This window comes from Sarcophilus harrisii, chromosome 2 (genome assembly GCF_902635505.1).
Source record: "Sarcophilus harrisii chromosome 2, mSarHar1.11, whole genome shotgun sequence".
In the NCBI taxonomy this organism is placed as follows: domain Eukaryota; kingdom Metazoa; phylum Chordata; class Mammalia; order Dasyuromorphia; family Dasyuridae; genus Sarcophilus; species Sarcophilus harrisii.
Genome location: NC_045427.1, coordinates 605,286,662 through 605,307,790, shown reverse-complemented (window position 1 = coordinate 605,307,790; position 21,129 = coordinate 605,286,662). Strand labels below are relative to the sequence as shown.

Sequence of the window (21,129 nt, the reverse complement as noted above, 5' to 3'; positions counted from 1 at the left end):
ACACATTCAATGGCTATATTATTATATATACACGCATTGTTTTTCTGACACGGTTTACACATATCTAATGGCTATATCATGTATATTCCCATTGTTTGTGCCACATAACCGGTTTTACACTTCTAATGGCAAAAAGTATATTAGACACATTTTTTTTAATATAGATCGTTTTACACATATCTAATGGCTTATATGTATTTTCGCTTTTTTTAAATAGACACTGTTTTCCACATATCAATGGCTATATTATGTATATATACACTCATTGTTTTTGCACAATAGGGCGGTTTTTCACATTCAATGGCTATATACATGTATTAGCATTGTTTTGTGCACAATAGACACGGTTTAAATTCTAATGGCTATTATATGTATATATAACCCTTTTTGTGCACAATAGACACGGTTTACAATTTTATATTATATAGGTATGTTTGGAGTAAAAATTTTCATATACCAATGTCATATAATCTACCAATCATTGTACTATCACACAGGATTCCTGAAATGTTTAATCACTAAATAGAACCCCTTCAGACAAAGGCCAGAAAAGATGCACTCTCAGGCTTTCTCCCGCCGCGAATTTGAAGGAGAATCCTTGCACACCCGGACAGTGCGCATGCGCCCTTCCGCACCGACGCTAGCCAATCCTGTGCGTCTCAGTCTCTGCGCCTCGGAAAAAGCTGTCCCTTCCTCTATTTCCGGGCACTTTGTTCCGCGGCCTTAGGGGAGGTGGGGAGTAAAAGAGAGAACTTACTTCCGCTTCCGGTGGTGTCCATGCGGAGAAGAGGACGGTAGTCTCCGTGCGTACCCGTAACGGTTGCTGGAGGACCGGAGAGAAGGGGCGGAAGGTAGTTACGGGAGCAAGGAGAGCGGGAGGCCCGCCAGCGAGTGGCGCAGGAGCCAGGGTCGCGGCCTGTGGACAGTTTGCGGCTTCCCGGGGCACCTGGGCCCTGGGGGCTGCCGGGACGGATACCCCCCCCCCCTGTGCGTCTCAGTCTCTGCGCCCCCCCCCCCGGGTACCTTCCCCCTCCGCACTCCGCCTCACCCCGTCTCGTCCTCGCGTCCCGCGCGGGAGTCGCTCCTCGCCGGCCCGGTGAGGGGTAACGGACGGATTCGGGGCCTTGGGTTCCAGAAAGTGGGGAGGGAGACCGCCTGTGAACCGCTCCAAGTCCGGCCGCCTTTGGCGCGGCTCCTCCTCCCTTTCCCCTCTGAGCCTTTGCAGGCTGGGAAACTGAGGCATAGAGCGGCCGGAGGCTCCCCGTGTAAGCGGTGCGCGCTTCCTGCCTCTGCCCGCCCCGGGCCCGTCCGGGGGCTTCGTGCGTTTTCCGTCGGGTATCACCCAAAGTGGGGTTTTCTTTTTGAAGCAAAATCTCAGGTTCTGCAGGAAGGACAATCCTCTCCCCTTTATCCTGTGTATGTGGGCTCGTCATCCCGATATGCGTGAGCTCCTCCGGGCAACGACCGTCTCCGGCCTCTTTTCCCAGAGGTTGGGGGCTGGGGGGAGGGGCATTTGTAGTTGATTGATACCTCATTAGGGATGCTCGATCCGTAAATTACGATTTTGATTGTGGACATGAGGAAGACTTGGAAAACTTGTGATTTTAGAGGGAGTACTTAACTTAGCGGTCTACATCGTATTTCCTTCTAGTCTTGCCTTTTCAAGGATTTCATTGGTCTTTTTGATCTTTGCCGACGCACGCTTTAAATGAAAAGTCAAGCATTCTCAATCCTCGTGGCTACTGCTGGTGTCATATTTATTACACCAGGTTTCCTAAGAGTCGCGATGCCTTTTAAGACTTTTGTCGCATCTTGTATTTACAGATGACAATAGCCTGGAAAGATAGTTCCTATACTGGAAAGCAGAGTCACACTTTAGGAAAACGCTCAGTGTTCCAGAATGTTGAGCTGAATTGAGTGCTCTGAAATTTAGTTGGGATAAATATAAAGTTCATTTGGTTTAAGGAAAACAAATCAACTTCACAAAAACAAATTTGGTATGGGAATGGGTCCGAGCCAGGTGGGAGAAGGCAGTAGTTAAAGAGCAGATTAAAAAGATTAGGGGTTTTAGTGAATTTCAGTTTAAACTTGGGGAAGTAATGTGAATGAAGTTTTAGACTGCCTTACAGGCTATAATTTGTTATGTTTTTAGAAAGGATATTGATGAACCAAAATATGCCCAGAGTAATGTGATAGGGATTATAAAGATCCCCAAGATAATGCCTCATGACAATTATTTGACAAAACAACAGACTTTAGCCTTAAGAAAAGACTTAGGAAATAAATGGTAGTGATATTCAAGTATTTGAAAGATAGAAGGGGGAATAGATTTTCTGTATTAGGAGCACCGAAGACAAGTTGCAAAAAGCAATGGGACTTCCCTCTTACTGTAAGTTTTTAAGAGTAGTATGGAGAGCCACTTGTCGGATATGTAGGTGTCTTATTAGGTTACCTTTAAAGTCTCTTTAACTCTGAAATTATTTTTTAAAAACTATTTTAAATAATTTTTGCAATTACACACAAAAAAGTTCTAAGATCTCTTTTTTCTCCTCTTATAAATTGACTCAATTCTGTACAAATTTGGGAAATAAGGCCTTTATCAGAGAAACAGCATAAATCTCCCCCCTTCCCCCCGCTTTCTTTCTAATGTTAGCTACATGGAATTTGTTTGTACATAAACTTTTTAATTTAGTATCATCTTATATTCCATAATGCTCTTGGGCTTTGGCCATATAAATTTTTTCCTTATCAGTAGATCTGACAGTTAAACTATTCTATGCCACCTCTTCCCAATTTATTTCTGGTATCATACTTTATATTCATTTATGTATACATTTTGATCTTATCTTGGTATATGGCAATGGATATTGATCTATACCTCGTTTCTGCCAAACTACTTTCCAGTTTTCCCAGCAGTTTTTATGAGTTCTTGTCGATTACTTTGTTCATTATCTACTATATATTGTGTACCTGGTCTATTTCAGTGATCCACCACTGTTATTCTTAACCACTACCAGGTTATTTTAATGATTACCACTTTATGATGCAGGTTGAGATCTGGCATTTTTTTTTTCTCCATTCCCTTGATATGCTTAACCTTTTGTTCTTCCAGATGAATTTTTATAATAATTGTTCTTAAATTTTTGGTAGTTGGATTGCAGAGTCCTGTATAAGTAAATTCATGTAGATTGAATTGTCGTTTTTATCATATTGGCTTGGGTTACCCTTGAGCAATTAATATTTTTCCAGTTGTTTAGATCTGACTTTCTTAGTGTGGAAAATGTTTTGTAATTGTGTTCATATAGCTCCTGGGTTTGTCTTGGCAGGAAGATTACTAAGTATTTTATATTGTCTCCAATTATTTTAAATGAAACTTTTCTTTTTTCCCCCTCAAATTTATTGTATTTTTAAGAAACAGAATAAAAAAAATGAAAAACAGAAAAGGAAAACAAAACAAAAGAGAACATTGTCATGTGCCCAGCAGAGCATTAGGGAGGATTCAAAATATATAACAAGAAATACCAGTTCAAGTATATATGTGTGTGTGTATGTGTATATATATATATATTAGTAGAAGAAATTGTATTCCTGAGTGTCCATCTTCATTTCCTTGTAAATTGTTCTTTTTACTTTATTCTTTTTCTTTTCCTTTCATCCCCCCTACCCCTTAAGCAAGCTATAGTTAAGAAAGGATATATGTAGATATATACACATACATACATATATAGCACACATACCCACACGCATAGATACCACATATCTTTCCTAACCCTTCTGATCCTTTGCTTTAATTCTGCTTTTAACTTGCCTTCTTATTAGTTAACCTTCCCCAAACCATGGATCCTTCCCTTACACTCTTTGCTTCTTGTCTACTCAACCCTTCTCTCTTTTATTTCTTTATAGATTTTGGAGGGAGCTATATCTTCATGATTTATATATAGTATTTAACCCATTCCTGAAACTTTTCTTTCTATTTATTTCTGCTAGACTAATTCTGAAATTCTTGATTTAGTGATTCCATTTATTATTTTTTTTAATCTCTGTTGTCAGTTTCAGAACAGGAAATGAAAAATCAGGCAACATAACTCCTCCAGTAGATTAAATTTGGCAACATCTTTTTTTCCCCCCCTAGGACTTTTGGCATCTTATTACCCTAAGCATCCTTTGCCATATGTGTGGTCTTTACTCCCAGGATTAATTATAGTAGTGTTCCCTAAGGATTATTGTACTTTTAGAGGGACATTTAGTTATTTGACACATATTCATGCTTTAGTGGTCTGACTAGTTTTTAGAAAGAATGAGTGAGTATTCCACAGACCTCTTTGTTCTTTGGAGGCAAAATATGTTGGGTTTATTCTGAAGAAATCCATGATCTGTATGAGCTTGGATGAATGAGTACTATTTAAAGAATATTCATATGCACTGAGTGATGATTTTTGTTTTCTTTTTAGCATATTCCCAAATGCCTGACATGCTTCCCTTGTCTTTGTTGTTTTGTTTTGCTAGGTTATTTTGTACTGTAACTATGGACAGTTTTCTGTTTTCATTAGACCAAGTGATTTTGTGAAATTGTAGGACTCAGGAGATCAAATGATGTTTAATTCTTTATGTTAAATAGTTATTCATCTATTAAAATGTGTGTGTGAATCAGGAGTAATATTCACTGAGATTCTGCCTCTGACATTTAGTAGTTTTGTAACCATAGGGAAATTGTTTAATTTTTTAGTTTCTTTTATTGGAGAATTTGACTAAATGATCTTTTGGTAGACTTTATGGAAGAATAAAGTTGGGAATCATTTTTAATTTTTTTCTGCCCCTATTTAGTGATCAGACACATGGTCTTTGTATAACATTTCCCCCTTCCTCTTCCCTACCCCCCTGCCCCTCCCACTGGTTCCCTGATTTGTCAAATCCAGAATGATTGATGGATGATTGTTAATTATCTTTTGATATAGGTGATAGCTTACTGCTAGAAATCACCATGGAGGACAAGGATCAGAAAAGACATAGAAAGAAAAACAGTGGACCAAAAGCAGAGAAGAAAAAGAAACGACACCTGAAAGATCTAGGACTTGGAGATGAGGAAGATGCTCGGAAAAGGAACCCTAGAGCTTTTGCTGTACAATCAGCTGTTCGGATGGCACGATCTTTTCACAGGTATGGGCAACTTTTCTTTTGAGTTTCTTGGCTCTTTTATTTTATCTAATGAACACCAGGAGATGAAATAATCTAATTTTAGAACTGTAAAAGACCCGGAATTTTATTTTGAATGACATAATATTCCTTGTGTAATTTTAGAGCATTGTTTTAATTAATACATGGAAACACTTTATCCCTTAGCAGTAACATTATACAAGGCTTTCATTTTTTATTTTGATTTTGTCTTTTTGAATTTTTTGATTTTGATTTTGAATTGTCCTTCAGTACTTAATAATCTCTTTTTAACAAATTGATTTCTTTGGCTGCAGGTAAGGGTTTTTTGCTTTTCTTTTCACCTTGATGCACATATTTTGTTTTTCATTAAACATTTATTATTAATTCAGAAATATGAGTTTTAAAGTTTTTTCAGTCTTATCTACATGATCAGTCAGTAATCCAGACCAGAAAACAATTGCTTCTTTATCAAAAGGAAACAAGCAGGACTTTGACATATAGATATATCTGCCTTAGATCAGAGTAGTCATTAGGTTTTGTTTTTATTCATGAGTGTGTATGTATGTGTGAATTTCTTACTTTTTATTTCTTTACATCTAGAACTCAGGACTTGAAGACAAAAAAACATCACATTCCAGTGGTTGATCGAACTCCCATGGAACCCCCACCAGTGGTGGTTGTGGTAATGGGTCCGCCAAAAGTTGGGAAGAGCACTTTAATTCAGTGCCTTATTCGAAATTTTACAAGACAGAAATTGACAGAAATTAGGGGTCCTGTAACAATTGTGTCAGGTATGAATTGTACTAATAATGTTCTCACATGTGCCTATTTCTTGTGTTTTCTTGTAGACATCAGATTATAGATATGAGATATTTCACAAATAGGCTTTGTTTCTATTTTAATCTGGAAATGAAGCAATATGCTTTGAAGCTGAATTGTTTTGTGGTGAGAAAAGAAAAGGTTTTAATTGTTTAGAATAGAGTAAACTGTGTCTTCAAACTGTGTCACTTTTTACCACTTAGTAATTATTAGAAATCACCATTTTGACCCAAGATTTGTGTCATGATACTTTTTTCCCCCCTATTATTCCATGTTTCTCTATAAGATCTTATAAACCACTGTAGGCTTTGGTTTCCATTTCACTTTATTGCTTTTGATCTCTTTTGGTCTCCTCTTTGTGTTGACTGGCATTAATGAAACTTTTTAGAAAATAATGAAGTTTTAGTTGATATTGTCCTGCTTTCCAAAATCTCTCTTATCTGTTTCCTCCTCTCTATTCACAGAACTACCATTCTTATCACAGCTTATCTAGAGCTAGCCTTCTAATTGATCTCTCTTGTTCAACTGCACAATCATTTTCTTCAGTACGTAAATTCCTCTTTTTGGCTTTCAAATTGCTTCATAACCTGGACCCAATTTACCTCTCTAGCGTCTTCAGTTGTGACTTTACACCCTTTCTGAACAATAAGATTGTACCTAATTCTTCCATCTTCTGCCCTTTTGCCAAGAATCTCCTCATTGCCTGCCCTTCACTTCCACTTCTTTAGGAGTCAGTCTCTTAGAATACCTTATTTCCTTCAGCATTCTGTCCGTTTCTCACTTTCAGTCTAAGACCTGTTGAGATTTCCCCTTAGTTATCTTGTATCTTTTGATACATGTTTCATAATATTTATTACTTGTAAAAAGAAAAACTTTTGTTGAACGCCTTGATAGCAAGAACTGTTTGATTTTTGTCTTTGAATCTAGATACACAATAGATACTTGTTTGCTGTCTGTTTCTTTTTTTTCTTTTGGTTATCAAAAGCTGGTTGAAATGCTGAAGTTGGTGTCAGATTGTCTCATTTTTAATCATCTGGTTTATTGTTCAGTCATTTCAGATGTGTCTAACACCTCACAAGAGTTGAGGGAGGTTTCTTGGCAAAGATACTGGGATGGTTGGCCATTTCCTTCTCCAGCTCATTTTGCAGATTAGGAATTGATGCAAACAGGGTTAAGTGATTTGCCTAGAGTCACACAGCTAGTAAGTGTCTGATGTCAGATTTGAACTCAGGAAATTGAATTTTTCTGATTCCAGGCTGGGCGCTCTATCTCTGTACTACCTAGCTGCCTTCACCTTGTTACTGATTTTATCTTTGCTCCAAAAAAATCAGTGATACAACCTTATAGAAAGTTCATTTGGGAATGATTTTTCACTGTAACTAATTATTTCCTTTCCTGTTAGAAGATTATCAGTCACTTTTTTATGATTTTTTTTTTTTTTTTTAGTGCTCAGGGTTTTTAGCACCTCCTGACTCTCTTCCTGAAGAGAATATTCATGATATATAGTTATGAGACTTCTGTATACTATTCATGCCTTTGGATCATTTTATTTCTTAATCCTAAACCATATTTTCAACATATTTTTCACTGCTGTCCCCTACTTATATTGAAGTCACCAGATGTTAAAATATATTAATTAACTTGGAGAATTATCATAGGATTTTTGTGCATCTCCATCTATACCAGCAGTTGGTATATGTTCTGTCCTTATCTTCTTCTCTTGTGTTATTCCTTACATACATACATACATACAGGAAACAGGATAAATCAGACTTTATCTCTGATAAAGCTCTGCTGACTTCATTTACCTCTCTAAGGAGAATGTGTAATATTTTTTTTCTTTAGAAAATAGCATAATGTTTTGGTAGGCACTGTAGAAATATTTGAGTAAACTAGTTTACTAAGTAAATGATTTTAGGTGCTTTTAATTTTAAGTTTTCTACATCTTTATTTTTAGGTAAAAAACGACGGCTCACCATTATTGAATGTGGATGTGACATTAATACAATGATTGATTTGGCAAAAGTGGCTGACTTGGTAAGTTACAAGGAAAAGCTTCAGTCTTTTGGGGAGATTTTGATATGTCTCAAACAGAAAAATTCATTGTTTTCTCCCCACCTGCTCCACCCTGCTTTCCTATTTCTATTGAAAAACTACATCCACTCCACCAATTTCAAAACTTCATCCTTATCTTGACTCTTCACTTTTCCTTCTCATATATACACAATTTCTTACCAAATCTTAATATCTCTTAACACCTTTCTTTTCCTCTCTACTTCCATGCTCAGCACCCTAATGCAGATTTTTGTTTCCTCTCAGCTCATTGATTGGTCTCCATGCCTAAAGCCTTTCCAGTTTCTAGTCTCTTTTCCACACAGTTGACACTCCATACCCAATACATCACCTTTTCTCTCCATGCTAGAACAGCTGAAATGTACTGTCTCCTTGCTATATTCTTAGAATTCCTACTTTCTTTCAAAGATGAACTCAAATGCTACCTTCTATTTGAAGACTTTCCAAGTTTTTCCATCCCTTTCCCCTATCCTAGTGATTTTTCTATCCTTAAATAAAACAGATTATACTGTTTGTATGTGTGGTCTTTCTCAGAATAATGAAATTCCTTGAAGACATGGGCTGTTTGGTTTTTGGTAGTCAGGTGGTATAATGTGTAGAGCCTTAGACTCAGGAAGACCTGAGAATCTGTGAATACTGGACCTGGACATTTCTAACCTTGTAAACGTGGGAAATTGCTTAATCTGAGTCTTCCTCTGTAAACTGGGAGTAATAACACCCTACAGGAATTTTATGAAGTTCAGCTGAGATAATAAATGAAGAGTGCTTTGACAGTTTGAAGTGTGTTATATATGGGCTAGTCATTTTGTATGTTTCCATATTGGTCTTGTTATGAGGGAAGAATCAGAGCAAAGGGAAGAAGCAAAGAGACAAGCAAAGGGGTGAGGAGATGAATGTGGATGGCATTTTCCAAGGAGATATGTTCTTAAACAAGAATTAGAGACATTTGCCATAATTAAAAGATATATTTGATATTTGAAAAACTTCTAAAAAGACAAAATCAATGCACCTGAGGTAAGACAAGTTGTCTAGTGGGAAAAAGTCTTATATCAAATTTCTCCGATAAGAGTTTGGTATTGAAGATATTGAAATAATTGATAAATACCCTGATGTATATGTATGTATTTATGATGTTATTTATGTATGTGTATACATACTTAACAGCCATTCCCCAAAACAGATAAGTATTCAAATAATATAAATCAATGGTTCTCAAATTTTTGTTTTCAATATCTTTATCCTATTAAAAATTATTGAGGATCTCTCCAAAGCGTTTTTGTTTATCTGGGTTATATTTATAGACATTTACCATATTGGAAATAAAAATTATTTTTGAATTTGTAGACCCTCTAAAAGGTTTTCAGAGATCCCCAGGATTCTCTGGACCATACTTTGAGAACCACTGATATAAATAGTTCTCAAAGAAAAAAAATTAAAAAAAAAATTTTTTTCTGAAATTTTAAAGTGCTAGATAAATGTTAGCTACTCTTTGTCTCTTCAACTTATACAAGGCCTATTAATACTTGCTAAATACTTGCTGATTGATTGAGACTTTATATTTTCACAGTTTTTAGATGTATCTTGTTTTTGCTATTGTTATTTAAAAGTCTTATGTAAAATGCATTTCAATAAATTACATTATGTCTTAACAAGGTAGAGGAGTTTGATATTTAAAGGACCCCTGTATCCTTTCTATAGGCAAAGAGCCCTTTTAAATCACCTCTCAACATATATTAGTATTATAAATTTGTGTTTTTGTTTGTATGGGTGGCATATCTTTGCAAAGAGGATCACCTATACAGATTTTTAGTCAAATTTCTATGCTTTTTCAAATTGCTTTTTTCACTGGCACTAATGAAAGAGTTTTAAATAGCTAGAAATAATAGGAAATCTGATAAGATAGTTTCTTTGATCTTTTTCTTTTTTTTAATTAAAACTTTTTATTTACAAAACATATGCATGGGTAATTTTACAACATTGACTCTTGCAAAACCTTCTCTTCCACATTTTTCCCTCCTTCCCCCCATTCCATCCCCTAGAAGGCAGGTAGTCTAATACATGTTAAATATGTTACAATGTATGTTAAATCCAATACATGTATACATATTTACACAGATGAGATACTTTCTTTTACAAAAATTCTTTTAAAATGAGATTGAAAAAAAGCATTTAATTTTACATAGGATTCTACATTCTCTTTGTATTTGTATTGCCAGTCTAGGTTGAATGGAAGAAAGAGACTATAGTTTATATTTTTCGATCTAAAAGAACTTTATAAAGGAATTGCTTTTCTTTAAAGAATCCTGAGGTGGTTCTTATTTTTTTTTTAATCAAATTTTTTCTCTAATACATTCAGATTCTTTAGGTGGGGAAGATTGTGATTCTTGGTGGATACTGAGTAGAACTGAAAACTGTTTTTCTTTGTCGGTATGATTGTCTAGAGAGAAACTTGATACCTACTCTTAAGTTCCCTCATTGGTTGATTAGTTCCAAGGCAATTGGCTTCTGTTTTCTGTTTCAGGTTCTTATGCTTATTGATGCCAGCTTTGGGTTTGAAATGGAAACATTTGAATTTCTAAACATCTGTCAAGTACATGGATTCCCTAAAATCATGGGTATACTCACACACCTTGACACCTTCAAGAATAACAAGCAACTAAAGAAAACCAAGAAAAGATTAAAACATAGGTTTTGGACAGAAGTCTATCCAGTAGGTATCAAAGTTAAAATTTGGTACTTTTTATATCTTTAACTTTTAATTGTAAAATGAGAGAACTGGATTAGGTGACTTGAAATCTTAGCATAATATCTGGCATAAGATAGGCCCTTAAGAAATATTTATTGACTGATTATTTTGACTCTAAATCTATTATCTTGTTATCCTTTTGAAGGAAAGCTGCTATATTCTGGAAGGGATCTTTGAAATCATTTAGTCCATCCTCTCATTTTACAAATTAATAAGCTGAGATCTAAAGAGTTAGCTCTGATGTGCTTATGTTATCAATCTGGATAAGAAGGAAGTGCCATTTTGCCTTTGGTCTTTACCCCTGTAGGGTGCCAAGCTATTCTACCTCTCTGGGATGGTCCATGGTGAATACCAAAATCAGGAAATTCACAATCTGGGACGTTTTATCACAGTTATGAAGTTTCGTCCTCTCACGTGGCAAACCTCTCATCCTTATGTCCTAGCAGACAGGTAAAGGTACTTTTCATTTAATTCATTTTATCAGAAGGCAGAAGCAATAACTAGCTTTGGTAAACAATGTATTTTAAGGGAGTTTTTTTTTTTTTTTTTCAGTTTTAAAAAGTGCTTTGCATTGTGTTCTTTGATCTTTACAACATCCTTTAACTCAATTCTATTTTTCCTATTTTATAAATGAGAAAACTCAGCCTTAGAGAAGTTCAGTAGCTTGCCCAAGATCATATGACTAGAAAATTGCAATTGGACCTCAGGATTTCCTTACCATCAAGTACAGCCCTCTGTCCAGTGTGCCACCTAGTGTGCCAGTGTTTTATGCACACTGATCTGTGACTAGCTGGAGTCTTTCATTTCCTCTGTTACTGTTTGAAAGCATTTTACCCCCAGTTTCTAGTGGGTAGAGGTCACTTCATTGTGGTAGCCTTTGACAAAAGAGATTGGTGAAAGTTGGTGCAATGCATTGCTGCCTTAGGACCATGCGGCTTGAATTTGGTGTCAGAGGCATTTTTGGAAAAGATATGATCTTATCTCTTCCTTCTGTAGGGAAGGATACTGATAACTGTAAAAAATTGATTATTCTAAGGTAATATGAGGAAAACCAGGTTTCAGATCTTGTGACTCCCATATTCTGTGCTCTTCTTAGGAACACCATTGCACTCAGGGGAAGCATACTAATCTTACTTTTTTCCCTCTACTCCCAGGATGGAAGATTTGACTAATCCAGAAGATATTCGAATGAATATTAAGTGTGACAGAAAAGTGTCTATTTATGGTTATTTAAGAGGAGCACACCTGAAAAATAAAAGTCAAATTCATATGCCAGGTACCCTGTCTTGGTCTGTTGTAATATTGCTTTGAGAACACTTTGGGGCAAAGTAATTTCTTCAGAAAAATGAAGATATTTTTCAGTGATAAATAACTATCCCAAAGCATTATGTTGAATTTGAATAGTCTTTCTGATAATTTAAGAGAGAAAAAAAAACTTAATTCAGTGAAAATTTTTCTGCTGTACATAATGACTGGGGGACCCTTTACCTAGAAAATTACAGTATCGAGTGTTAAAGAGTTTTTTTTACTCCAGTGGTATTTATTACAATTCCTTATCTGCTTAATTTTTTTTAAGTGCTTGGGTTTTGATGGGTAATATAGTTTTTTTCTATTGTTTTGTATTCTAGGTGTAGGAGATTTTAATGTGAGTGATGTCAGTTTTTTGCCAGACCCTTGTGCTCTTCCAGACCATCAAAAAAAGCGAGGTTTAAATGAGAAAGAAAAGTTGGTTTATGCACCTCTATCTGGAGTTGGTGGTGTGTTGTATGATAAGGATGCAGTTTATGTTGATCTTGGAGGCAGTCATGCTTTTCAGGATGAAGAGGTGAGGGTTGTTTTTATTTTTTTGCTTTGAGTTTTTCCTCTTTTTTTTCAGATGCCACTTTAAAGCAAAATAAATTTAAGCAAATAAAGGATTTGTTTTTTTGGGTTTTTTAAGGAACTTCATGTTTATCTATTTTTGTCCACAATTTCAAGATGGACTTGTCTCTTTGGTTATTGATACTCCTTTGTTAAACTTTATTAATAGTTGGATTTTTGGGGGGACAGAAGGAGACAGCTAGATGGCGAAGTATTTAGAACTCAGGCCTTGGAGTCAGGAGAGCCTGAGTTCAAGCCTGGTCTCAGACAAGTAACGCTTTAACACTTAGTAGCTGTATGACTCTGGGCAAGTCAGTTAACCCCAATTGCCTCATATTTAAAAAAAAAAAAAAAAGTTAAAATAGTTTTGGGAAATAAAAGGTTTTTGTTTTGTTTTACTATCCTTCAAATTTTTTTTTTACTCTTAACTACATTGGAGATTGGGGAAGGGGCAAATTAAATTATATATTATTCGGTAGAGAAGAAACTTTTCAGGATTCAGTTGTTTTTTAAGTAATTTTAAAAGTTCTTTTAAACCTACAGAATTTTCTTTGTGATCATATGCACAGTAGTCTTCTCATCTTAATTTTGTTGACAGGAGGAGTTGAGGCCAACTCATGAGCTGGTCCAGAGCCTCATTTCCACACATTCTACCATTGATGCCAAAATGGCTTCTAGTAAAGTGTCACTTTTCTCAGATTCCAAACCCTTAGGATTAGAGGAAGTAGAAAACCAAGGGTAAGTTTTCCTTCTTTTTTTTTTTTTTTCCTTTTTTTTTTTTTTTTTTAAGGAGACCTATTCTTCTCGTGGCCAAACTTACTGTAAATATTCTGATTGAATGAGCTGCTGTATAGATCCCATAAATTTTTTCAAACTTTCTGACCTTAATAGTCCTATGAGTTAGTGGTGTAGCAGTGGTTTCTGTTTGTGAATTTTAATGTAGAGAGTCAGTGTGGCCTTGGGTCCAAGAAGACCTTGGTTTCAAGTCATGTCACTGATACACACTGACTATATGGCACTCTATAAGTGACTTAATCTCTTGGGGCTGGGCTGCTCTATTGACAGGGGTTCTGAATGATAGCCTTAAAGTTGGGTTTTTGGTGTCAGTATTTTTTATGAGATGTATTTCACTATGTTTAATTTAGTTTGTAATCCTATCTGTTTTATACATTTAAATATGCTATTCTGAGGAGTCCATATGATTTGCCAGACTCTCAAAAGAGGTCCATAATACAAAAAACATTTAGAACCCCTGCTCTGATACTCTCACTTAAGGTGCCAACTGGCATTGGTAAAGTAAATTTCTTCAAATAAGAATCCTCTAAGATTGAAGTCACAGATCTAGGCCCTATCCTTTATCTCTGTCCTATAAATTTCAACCATTGCATTTCTTGTGAGAATCCATGTCCATGAAGGATTTGTACATTGTCTGTGGATGTTATTGGTTAAGTACAAACTTAATGGTTTTAAACTGATAGTATTGGTTCCTAACTAGTAGTTCTGTGCAAATAAGTTGCTGTATATTTGCTCGAGAATACAGGTTTCTGATGCCAAAAGAAGAGAGACAAATAGACCCTGAAACTGGTCGAGTTCGTCGGAAAGCAGTCTTTGGGAGTGAGGAAAATGAGGATGGAGATAGTGATGGTGATGATGATGATGATGATGATGATAATGATAATGATGATGATGATGATGAAGATGAAGAAATGCCTGAGGAGACAGTGGAAAATGATTCTACTGATGATGAAGCAAATGAGGAAGAATCTGATAATGAATTTCCCAGTAAAGAACATGTTATTAGAAGAATCAAACGTCCCAAGCTAGAGGAGATGGAAGAAGATGTTCAGATGGATCTGCCTGCATTTGCTGATAGTGATGATGACCTTGAAAGGAGCTCAGGTGAGGAAGGGGAATCTCATGAAGCTGATGAAAGCAGCCAAGAAGGGGAATCATCATCTGAAGAAGCAGAGAGTGATGAGGAAATCTCGAAATCTAAGGCTGCGAGAGAAGCTGCTGATAAAGTTATCCCACGAAAATCTCAAAGTAACTTGAATCTAGAAAAAGCTTTAGTGATGAAACCAGCCCTCACCACTACAGATTCTGGTCATTGCACAGCTGAAGAGGCATTTGCATCAGATGTAGAATCTGAAGAAGAATCTTCTCTTGATTCCCTGGAAGAAGGTTCAGGAAAAGAACAAGGAGCTAAGAAAAAGCTTCTGAAGCGCCAGCATTGCCAAGGCGAGGGTGGTCACCAATTGGAGTCTAACAAGAATATAAAAGATGAGAATATTGAAGTGGAAGATTTGTTGAAAGAAGAAGATGAATATAATGAAGAGATTGATTTTTCCACAGAAACTACAGGTATGTTTGAAAAGTTTTTGATACTGAGCTCCCTTGTCTCTGATCAAATGAGAAATATGAGAACTGACTTTTGGTGGCCAGAATGAATGAAAATGGTGATCATATGAGCTTGAAGACTCATAGGCTGAGAAGACATTGAAATTAGTGTTTGTGTTTCTAGGTGCTCTCAAGTGGAAGGAAGATCTGTCCAGAAAGGCAGCTGAAGCCTTTTTGAGGCAACAGCAGGCAACTCCAAATCTTCGAAAACTTATTTATGGAGCAGGTATGTCAAAGAACTAAATACCTTTGATCTGGAGCTAGCAATCTGTTAGCTTAAAAGCATTTTGGGTTCCCAAAGTGGTGATAAGAAAGTAGACTAGAATTGTTATTTTGAAGAGATGTAGTTCATGTACGTGCTTCATTATCACTAGAATCATTTCCCACTGTTTCCTTCTTAGGCATTTCTTCATAGTTACTAGGTAAATTAGTGACTTTTCACTAGGAATTTTTTTTCAAGCATTTCATATTTGATAAATGGGTGAAAATTATTGCTGTCTTTTGTTCTCATAACACCTACATTTCAGAATATCCATTTCTTTTTTTGCATTTTTTGATTGTTTACTAATCAGTTTATTAGAAAATTATTTTTAGTGACATGAGATAGGATTTCCAGGTGTAGTTTTGAAGTAAAGAGAAAAATTGAATGATTGGATTGGATCTGGGGGCTGTCAATGCACAGGCAAAATTAGAACTCAAGAGTTTATGGGTTTTTCACTTTGTCTTATCTCTGATAAGTTCTAGTCCTTGAAGGTGACCATGGAGTTATGATGTTCTTCATACCTTTCCTCTCTGATATTTCATTTAGTGGCTGAGGATGATGATGATGAAGAAGGTGATGAAAATGAAGAGCTTGGAGGGTTGTTCCGTGTCAGCCGGCCAGACAAAGAGTCCAAGCGAAAGGCTGATTCTTTGGACTGTTCTAAGTTTCCTGTAGAAGCACCACAAGATTGGGATTTAGAGGAGGTAAGGCATCGTAGGAGTGTGGACAGATCTCTGTGCTTTGTTCTTTGAGAGATCTGGCTCTCCTCTAGTAATTGGTTAGTTTGTGCTCTGCTTAGTTGAGCATGGATCCTTTATATCTTTGGAGAGTTCAGTGAAATTGAATATAATATTGCATGATGTGGACATTGCATATCTGTGGACATATCACTCATCCTTAAAGAGAAGGAATTTTGTTCATTTTTTTGGGAGTACCAAGGATTCTCTCATTAGGGTCTTTGATTCTGATTCCTAACTTTTGGCTGGTGGCGGGGAGGAAGGGTTGAGAACATCTTCCCTTCCTTCTTCTTCCTCCTTCCCCCCCGCAATATTTATCAAAAACCATCTGCCTAGAATCCACATCTATGTGAAAAGTATACATTTGACACCATTTCTTTTTCACATTTTTCAATTATATATAGAGACCTATGGAATATTAAAGCTAGAAGAGATCTTGGCAATCAGATAATCCACCTTATTTTATAGCTAAGAATACTGAGGCCCAGAGAATTTAAATGTTTCTTAATAATATCCAACAGACACAAAAAGTACCATAAAATTGAGAAGGGTAGCCTAGAGAATATCTAAAGTTCAGCTTTAAAATTCTATGATTCTGTAATTCTTGAGTTTCGTTAGATAGATGACTATCCCGGTCTGATTTGAATATCTCTGTTTTGCTCTGAATGAAAGTTATCTGTGTTGTAAAAAATGTGTGTTTTTTTCCTTTCTTTTTTTTTTTTTTTTTTTAATTAAATAACTTTTTATTGATAGAACCCATGCCAGGGTAATTTTTTACAACATTATCCCTTGCACTCACTTCTGTTCCAATTTTTCCCCTCCCTCCCTCCACCCTCTCCCCAAGATGGCAAGCAGTCCTATACATGTTAAATAGATTACAGTAGGTCTTGGATACAATATATGTGTGCAGAACCAGTTTTCTTGTTGCTCAGGGAGAATTGGATTTAGAAGGTATAAATAACCTGGGGAGAAGAACAAAAATGCAAGCAGTTTACATTCATTTCCTAGTGTTCTTTCTTTGGGTGTAGCTGCTTCTGTCCATCCTTGATTAATTGAAACCAAGTTAGATCTTGTCTTTGTTGAAGAAATCCACTTCCTTCAGAATACATCCTCATACAGTATCGTTGTTGAGGTATATAATGATTTCCTGGTTCTGCTCATTTCGCTCAGCATCAGTTTATGTAAGTCTCGCCAATCCTCTCTGTATTCGTCCTGCTGGTCATTTCTGACAGAACAATAATATTCCATAACATTCATATACCACAATTTACTCAACCATTCTCCAATTGATGGGCATCCATTCATTTTCCAGCTTCTGGCCACTACAAACAGGGCTGCCACAAACATTTTGGCACATACAGGTCCCTTTCCCTTTTTTAGTATCTCTTTGGGGTATAAGCCCAGTAGAGACACTGCTGGATCAAAGGGTATACACAGTTTGATAACTTTTTGGGCATAGTTCCAAATTGCTCTCCAGAATGGCTGGATGTATTCACAATTCCACCAACAATGTATCAGTGTCCCTGTTTTCCCGCATCCCCTCCAACATTCCATGTTGTCGTTCCCTGTCATTCTAGCCAATCTGACAGGTGTGTAGTGGTATCTTAGAGTTGTCTTAATTTGCATTTCTCTGATCAACAGTGATTTGGAACACTCTTTCATATGAGTAGTAATAGTTTTAATTTCATCATCTGAAAATTGTCTGTTCATATCCTTTGACCATAAAAATGTGTTTTTAACCTTGAAGTTTTCTTATATACCCTTTTTTTGGCCATGACCTATTTTTTCAAAATTTTGTTTACACAACAGTGTGGCTCTTGATAACCACAGTTCACACAAATTGACAGTGTTTCTACAAGAGAAAAATCCAACAACGTGCCCCAATGTAGTTTGACTCCTTGATGGTGGGTCTTTTCTTGACGAGAAGTTGAAGATGCAGAACAAAATGTATTAATTGGTATTCTCTAAGCTGACTGCTTTGTTAATGTAGTTCTAGCAAGAAAATAAGATTTTAGAATTCTTCATTTCTATTATAGTTAAAATAATTACAAGTTCACAGAGAGGTTGACTGGGCCCAAGTCTGAACTTTTTTTTAAAAAGGGTATTAGAAGAGTTACTTCCTTTAATTTGAAAAGAATCTTCATTTATATTTTCTCTCCTACACTCTTGTAGCCTTCATTGTTGGGAATAGCATCTAGTTAATATTGTTGCTTTCCTTCTTATTAAATGCTTCAGCTAAAGTGTAATAATTGTGTTTGGAGCCTGGGCTTGGTGGCATTGGGATCTCTTCAATCTGGGGAGCACAACTAGCAGTTCAAAAAGATTAGAACAACCAGGATTACACAAACTTTGTGGCTTGAACATGGGAACATGACCAGCATTTGCTTATTTTAGAGAACTAGGAAGAAAAATCTGAATGTTGATCCAAAACTTGGAGGTCAAAGAATACATGAGAAAAAGGATCAGTGCATTGTAGATTCCAAACCAAATCAGTGATTCTATCTAGAAATGGTCAGTGCAAGCAAACAACAGAAGATGAGCTGATTATTACTGGGGTCGGTTGTATTAGATTTACTTGTAGAGATATTAGGATTTAGAGATAGGAAGTGCAATCCCTATGATACCTAGTAGGAAAGTTAAGCCTGGTTTCTAGGAGATTGAGCTGGAAAGGAAGGGATAAAATCACAGGTTAATTTAAGGGGATCATAATTACTTGGACTTGAGATGGGGTCTCAGTCAATTGTAAAATTATTCCTGAAATTTTTAAGATGCAATGTATAAGAGTGAGCTAGTTTCTGAGATATAGCTGGATGTAATGGTAATGATTAATGACTACTTTGTTTTAGAATGGGAGTTCATATTCATGATTTAAAATTTTCTTTCCTAATAATTCTGTTTTACTATGATTAATTTCCTTAGTAATTCTGTGGGGTTTTTTTGTTTGTTTTGTTTTTTAATGTGTATAAAAACATGTTGAGGAAAAGTCTATAGTTTTCATTACACTGTCTTGAGGATACAAAAAAAAAATTAAGAATCTGTGGTCTTGAGGAATGCTAGGGCCAATTGTGAAATGTCTGCAGTTTTGAAATTAAATGGAAAGAGATAAAATTGGGAGGAAGTTTCAAAATTTATCATCAAGCTTTTAGCGATTGAAATTTTAAATATACCAAGGACATTGTTCTTTATGTTTATCTATTTGGCAGCGTGATGTTGAACAAGTTGAGGGACTTGTTACCACATTATCACATTCTGATACCAACTTGAATAATTTCTCTGCCTCATCAGTTCGCTAGCCTCTTCCCTCCTTGCTGCCTAGGTTATCAGCTCTATATTGAGCTTTTTGTGAAGGCAGGCATCAAAGGGATCTCACCTTTAAGACAAATGACAGTAGAAGTCAGATTGCTTGCAAAAGTAGGAGCCAGATGCAGAGGTAAACTATTGCTGTTTGATAGCTAGGTGAAGTGAAATGTTTGGTGTCCATGAGCTAGGTACTGATTTTTTTTTTTTCTTGTGAGGTGATGAACAATATTCGAGATTGCTTTGTGACTGGAAAATGGGAAGCAGATAAAGATGCACAGAAACTTTTGGATGATGATGGTAAGTAAACACAGATATTTAGCAAATACATACTTCTATTTGGTTCTTTAAACATGTAAAAAGATATTTATGCCCATTAGCTCACTTCAAAAGTTAGTGATGTTGAAAAACTGCTTCTACATCATATTTTAATTGACAGTCTGAAGTTGCTTGTCTACTCCTCTAATGAGCTCTGACTTCATTGACCAAGACTAATTTGGCTCTTTTCATAAATCAATCAATCTGGCATCTGTTTAGTACTACACACTGGGCTAACCCCCAAAGATACAAAAATAAAAGTGAAATATTGCCTGCTTTCATAAAGCTTACATCTTAATGAAGGAGACAATATCTTGCGCACATACACTATAGATATATGCAGTCAAATACGTGATAATTTTGGAGGGGAAAGCTTTGGTATCAGAGTTCTTATACCGGGGGCTTGTGAACTTAAAATTTTTTAAATAACTATTTCAATATTATCTTTTTTTGTAATCTTATGCATTTTGTATATTTAAAAGCATTATTTTAATTTTTTTTTTTTTTTTCCACAAACTAAAGGGGTCTATGCACAAAAATATTAAGAACCTTTGCATTAGCTTCTGGGTGGAGGTGGCCTCTGAAGGCCACCTTCAGAGAGTGATACTTATGCCAAGTTTTTAAAGAAATGAAGGATTCTAAGAGACCTGGAGAATTGCCAGGGCAAAGGCCCAGTGAGGGGAAGCACAAAGCAGTAGTCTGAAGGGAAAGCAGAGCAGTCTGAAGGGAAAGCAGAGTGTATAAAGGAAGTAGACTGAAAAGGTAGAAAAGGACCAGGTTGTGAAGAACACTAAATAATGCCAAGCAGAGGACATTATTTTTGATCCTAAGGACAATTGAGTTGTTGTTAGGAGGTAGCATGCATGTGACATGGTCCAATCTACACTTAAAAATATCCTTTTGTTGGCTCTGTGGAGGATGAATTGGAATAATAGGGAGAGTTCAGTGAGGAGGCTGTTGCAGTAGTCCAAGTGAGAGATGATGAGGGCTTGAAATAGCATGGTGGTTATTAATTAACTGGTTCAGCACTATACTGTTTACCACTCTTAAGTCCTTTGCACTTTTTTTTTTTTTTTTTTTTTTTTTTTTTTGTTAAATAATTTATGCCTTGCCAACCTTCAGCCTTGGATTGCCCTCTACCATCTGCCTTCTTTGTCCCTGCAACAATGGTAAAGGCAGTCAGATGTCTGTTGTGACTAGTCTAGTAGAAATTCAGGGGCTCTTACTGTACTCTCATTGGATTCTCTCCTGGTTAACATAACACCTTCTGTAATTATCCAGACCTCTTTCTCTCTACACCTTTCATCCCAATCTTGCTTTTTCTAAGCTTGTGACTTTTCTTGATTTATTGAGGAAATTGCTATTATTCATGATCTTTCTTATTGAACAGTTTACCCCAGAATCTTTCTGTTTTTATCATTTTTTCTTTTGCTCCTATATCTGAGGAAGAGCTCTTTATGCAAAGG

The 21,129-nt window shown here is 36.1% G+C and overlaps 1 protein-coding gene across 2 annotated transcripts in view; it reads left to right on the top strand.

The window, feature by feature from the left end:
• Positions 1-641: 641 nt before the first annotated feature.
• BMS1 (BMS1 ribosome biogenesis factor) overlaps positions 642-21,129 on the top strand; it is a 32,650-nt gene continuing 12,162 nt past the window's right edge. Inside the window, exons 1-13 of one of the 2 annotated variants that reach the window (XM_031956380.1) lie at positions 642-850; positions 4,954-5,157; positions 5,755-5,945; positions 7,931-8,010; positions 10,568-10,756; positions 11,100-11,242; positions 11,947-12,068; positions 12,421-12,617; positions 13,251-13,390; positions 14,193-15,013; positions 15,174-15,275; positions 15,858-16,015; positions 19,564-19,645. In XM_031956380.1, coding sequence (XP_031812240.1) covers positions 4,982-5,157; positions 5,755-5,945; positions 7,931-8,010; positions 10,568-10,756; positions 11,100-11,242; positions 11,947-12,068; positions 12,421-12,617; positions 13,251-13,390; positions 14,193-15,013; positions 15,174-15,275; positions 15,858-16,015; positions 19,564-19,645 — 2,401 coding nt within the window. In that variant the 5' untranslated portion in view covers positions 642-850; positions 4,954-4,981. Of the gene's footprint in view, positions 851-4,953; positions 5,158-5,754; positions 5,946-7,930; positions 8,011-10,567; positions 10,757-11,099; positions 11,243-11,946; positions 12,069-12,420; positions 12,618-13,250; positions 13,391-14,192; positions 15,014-15,173; positions 15,276-15,857; positions 16,016-19,563; positions 19,646-21,129 lie in introns of those variants that run through there. The other variant, XM_031956381.1, reaches the window with a different exon arrangement.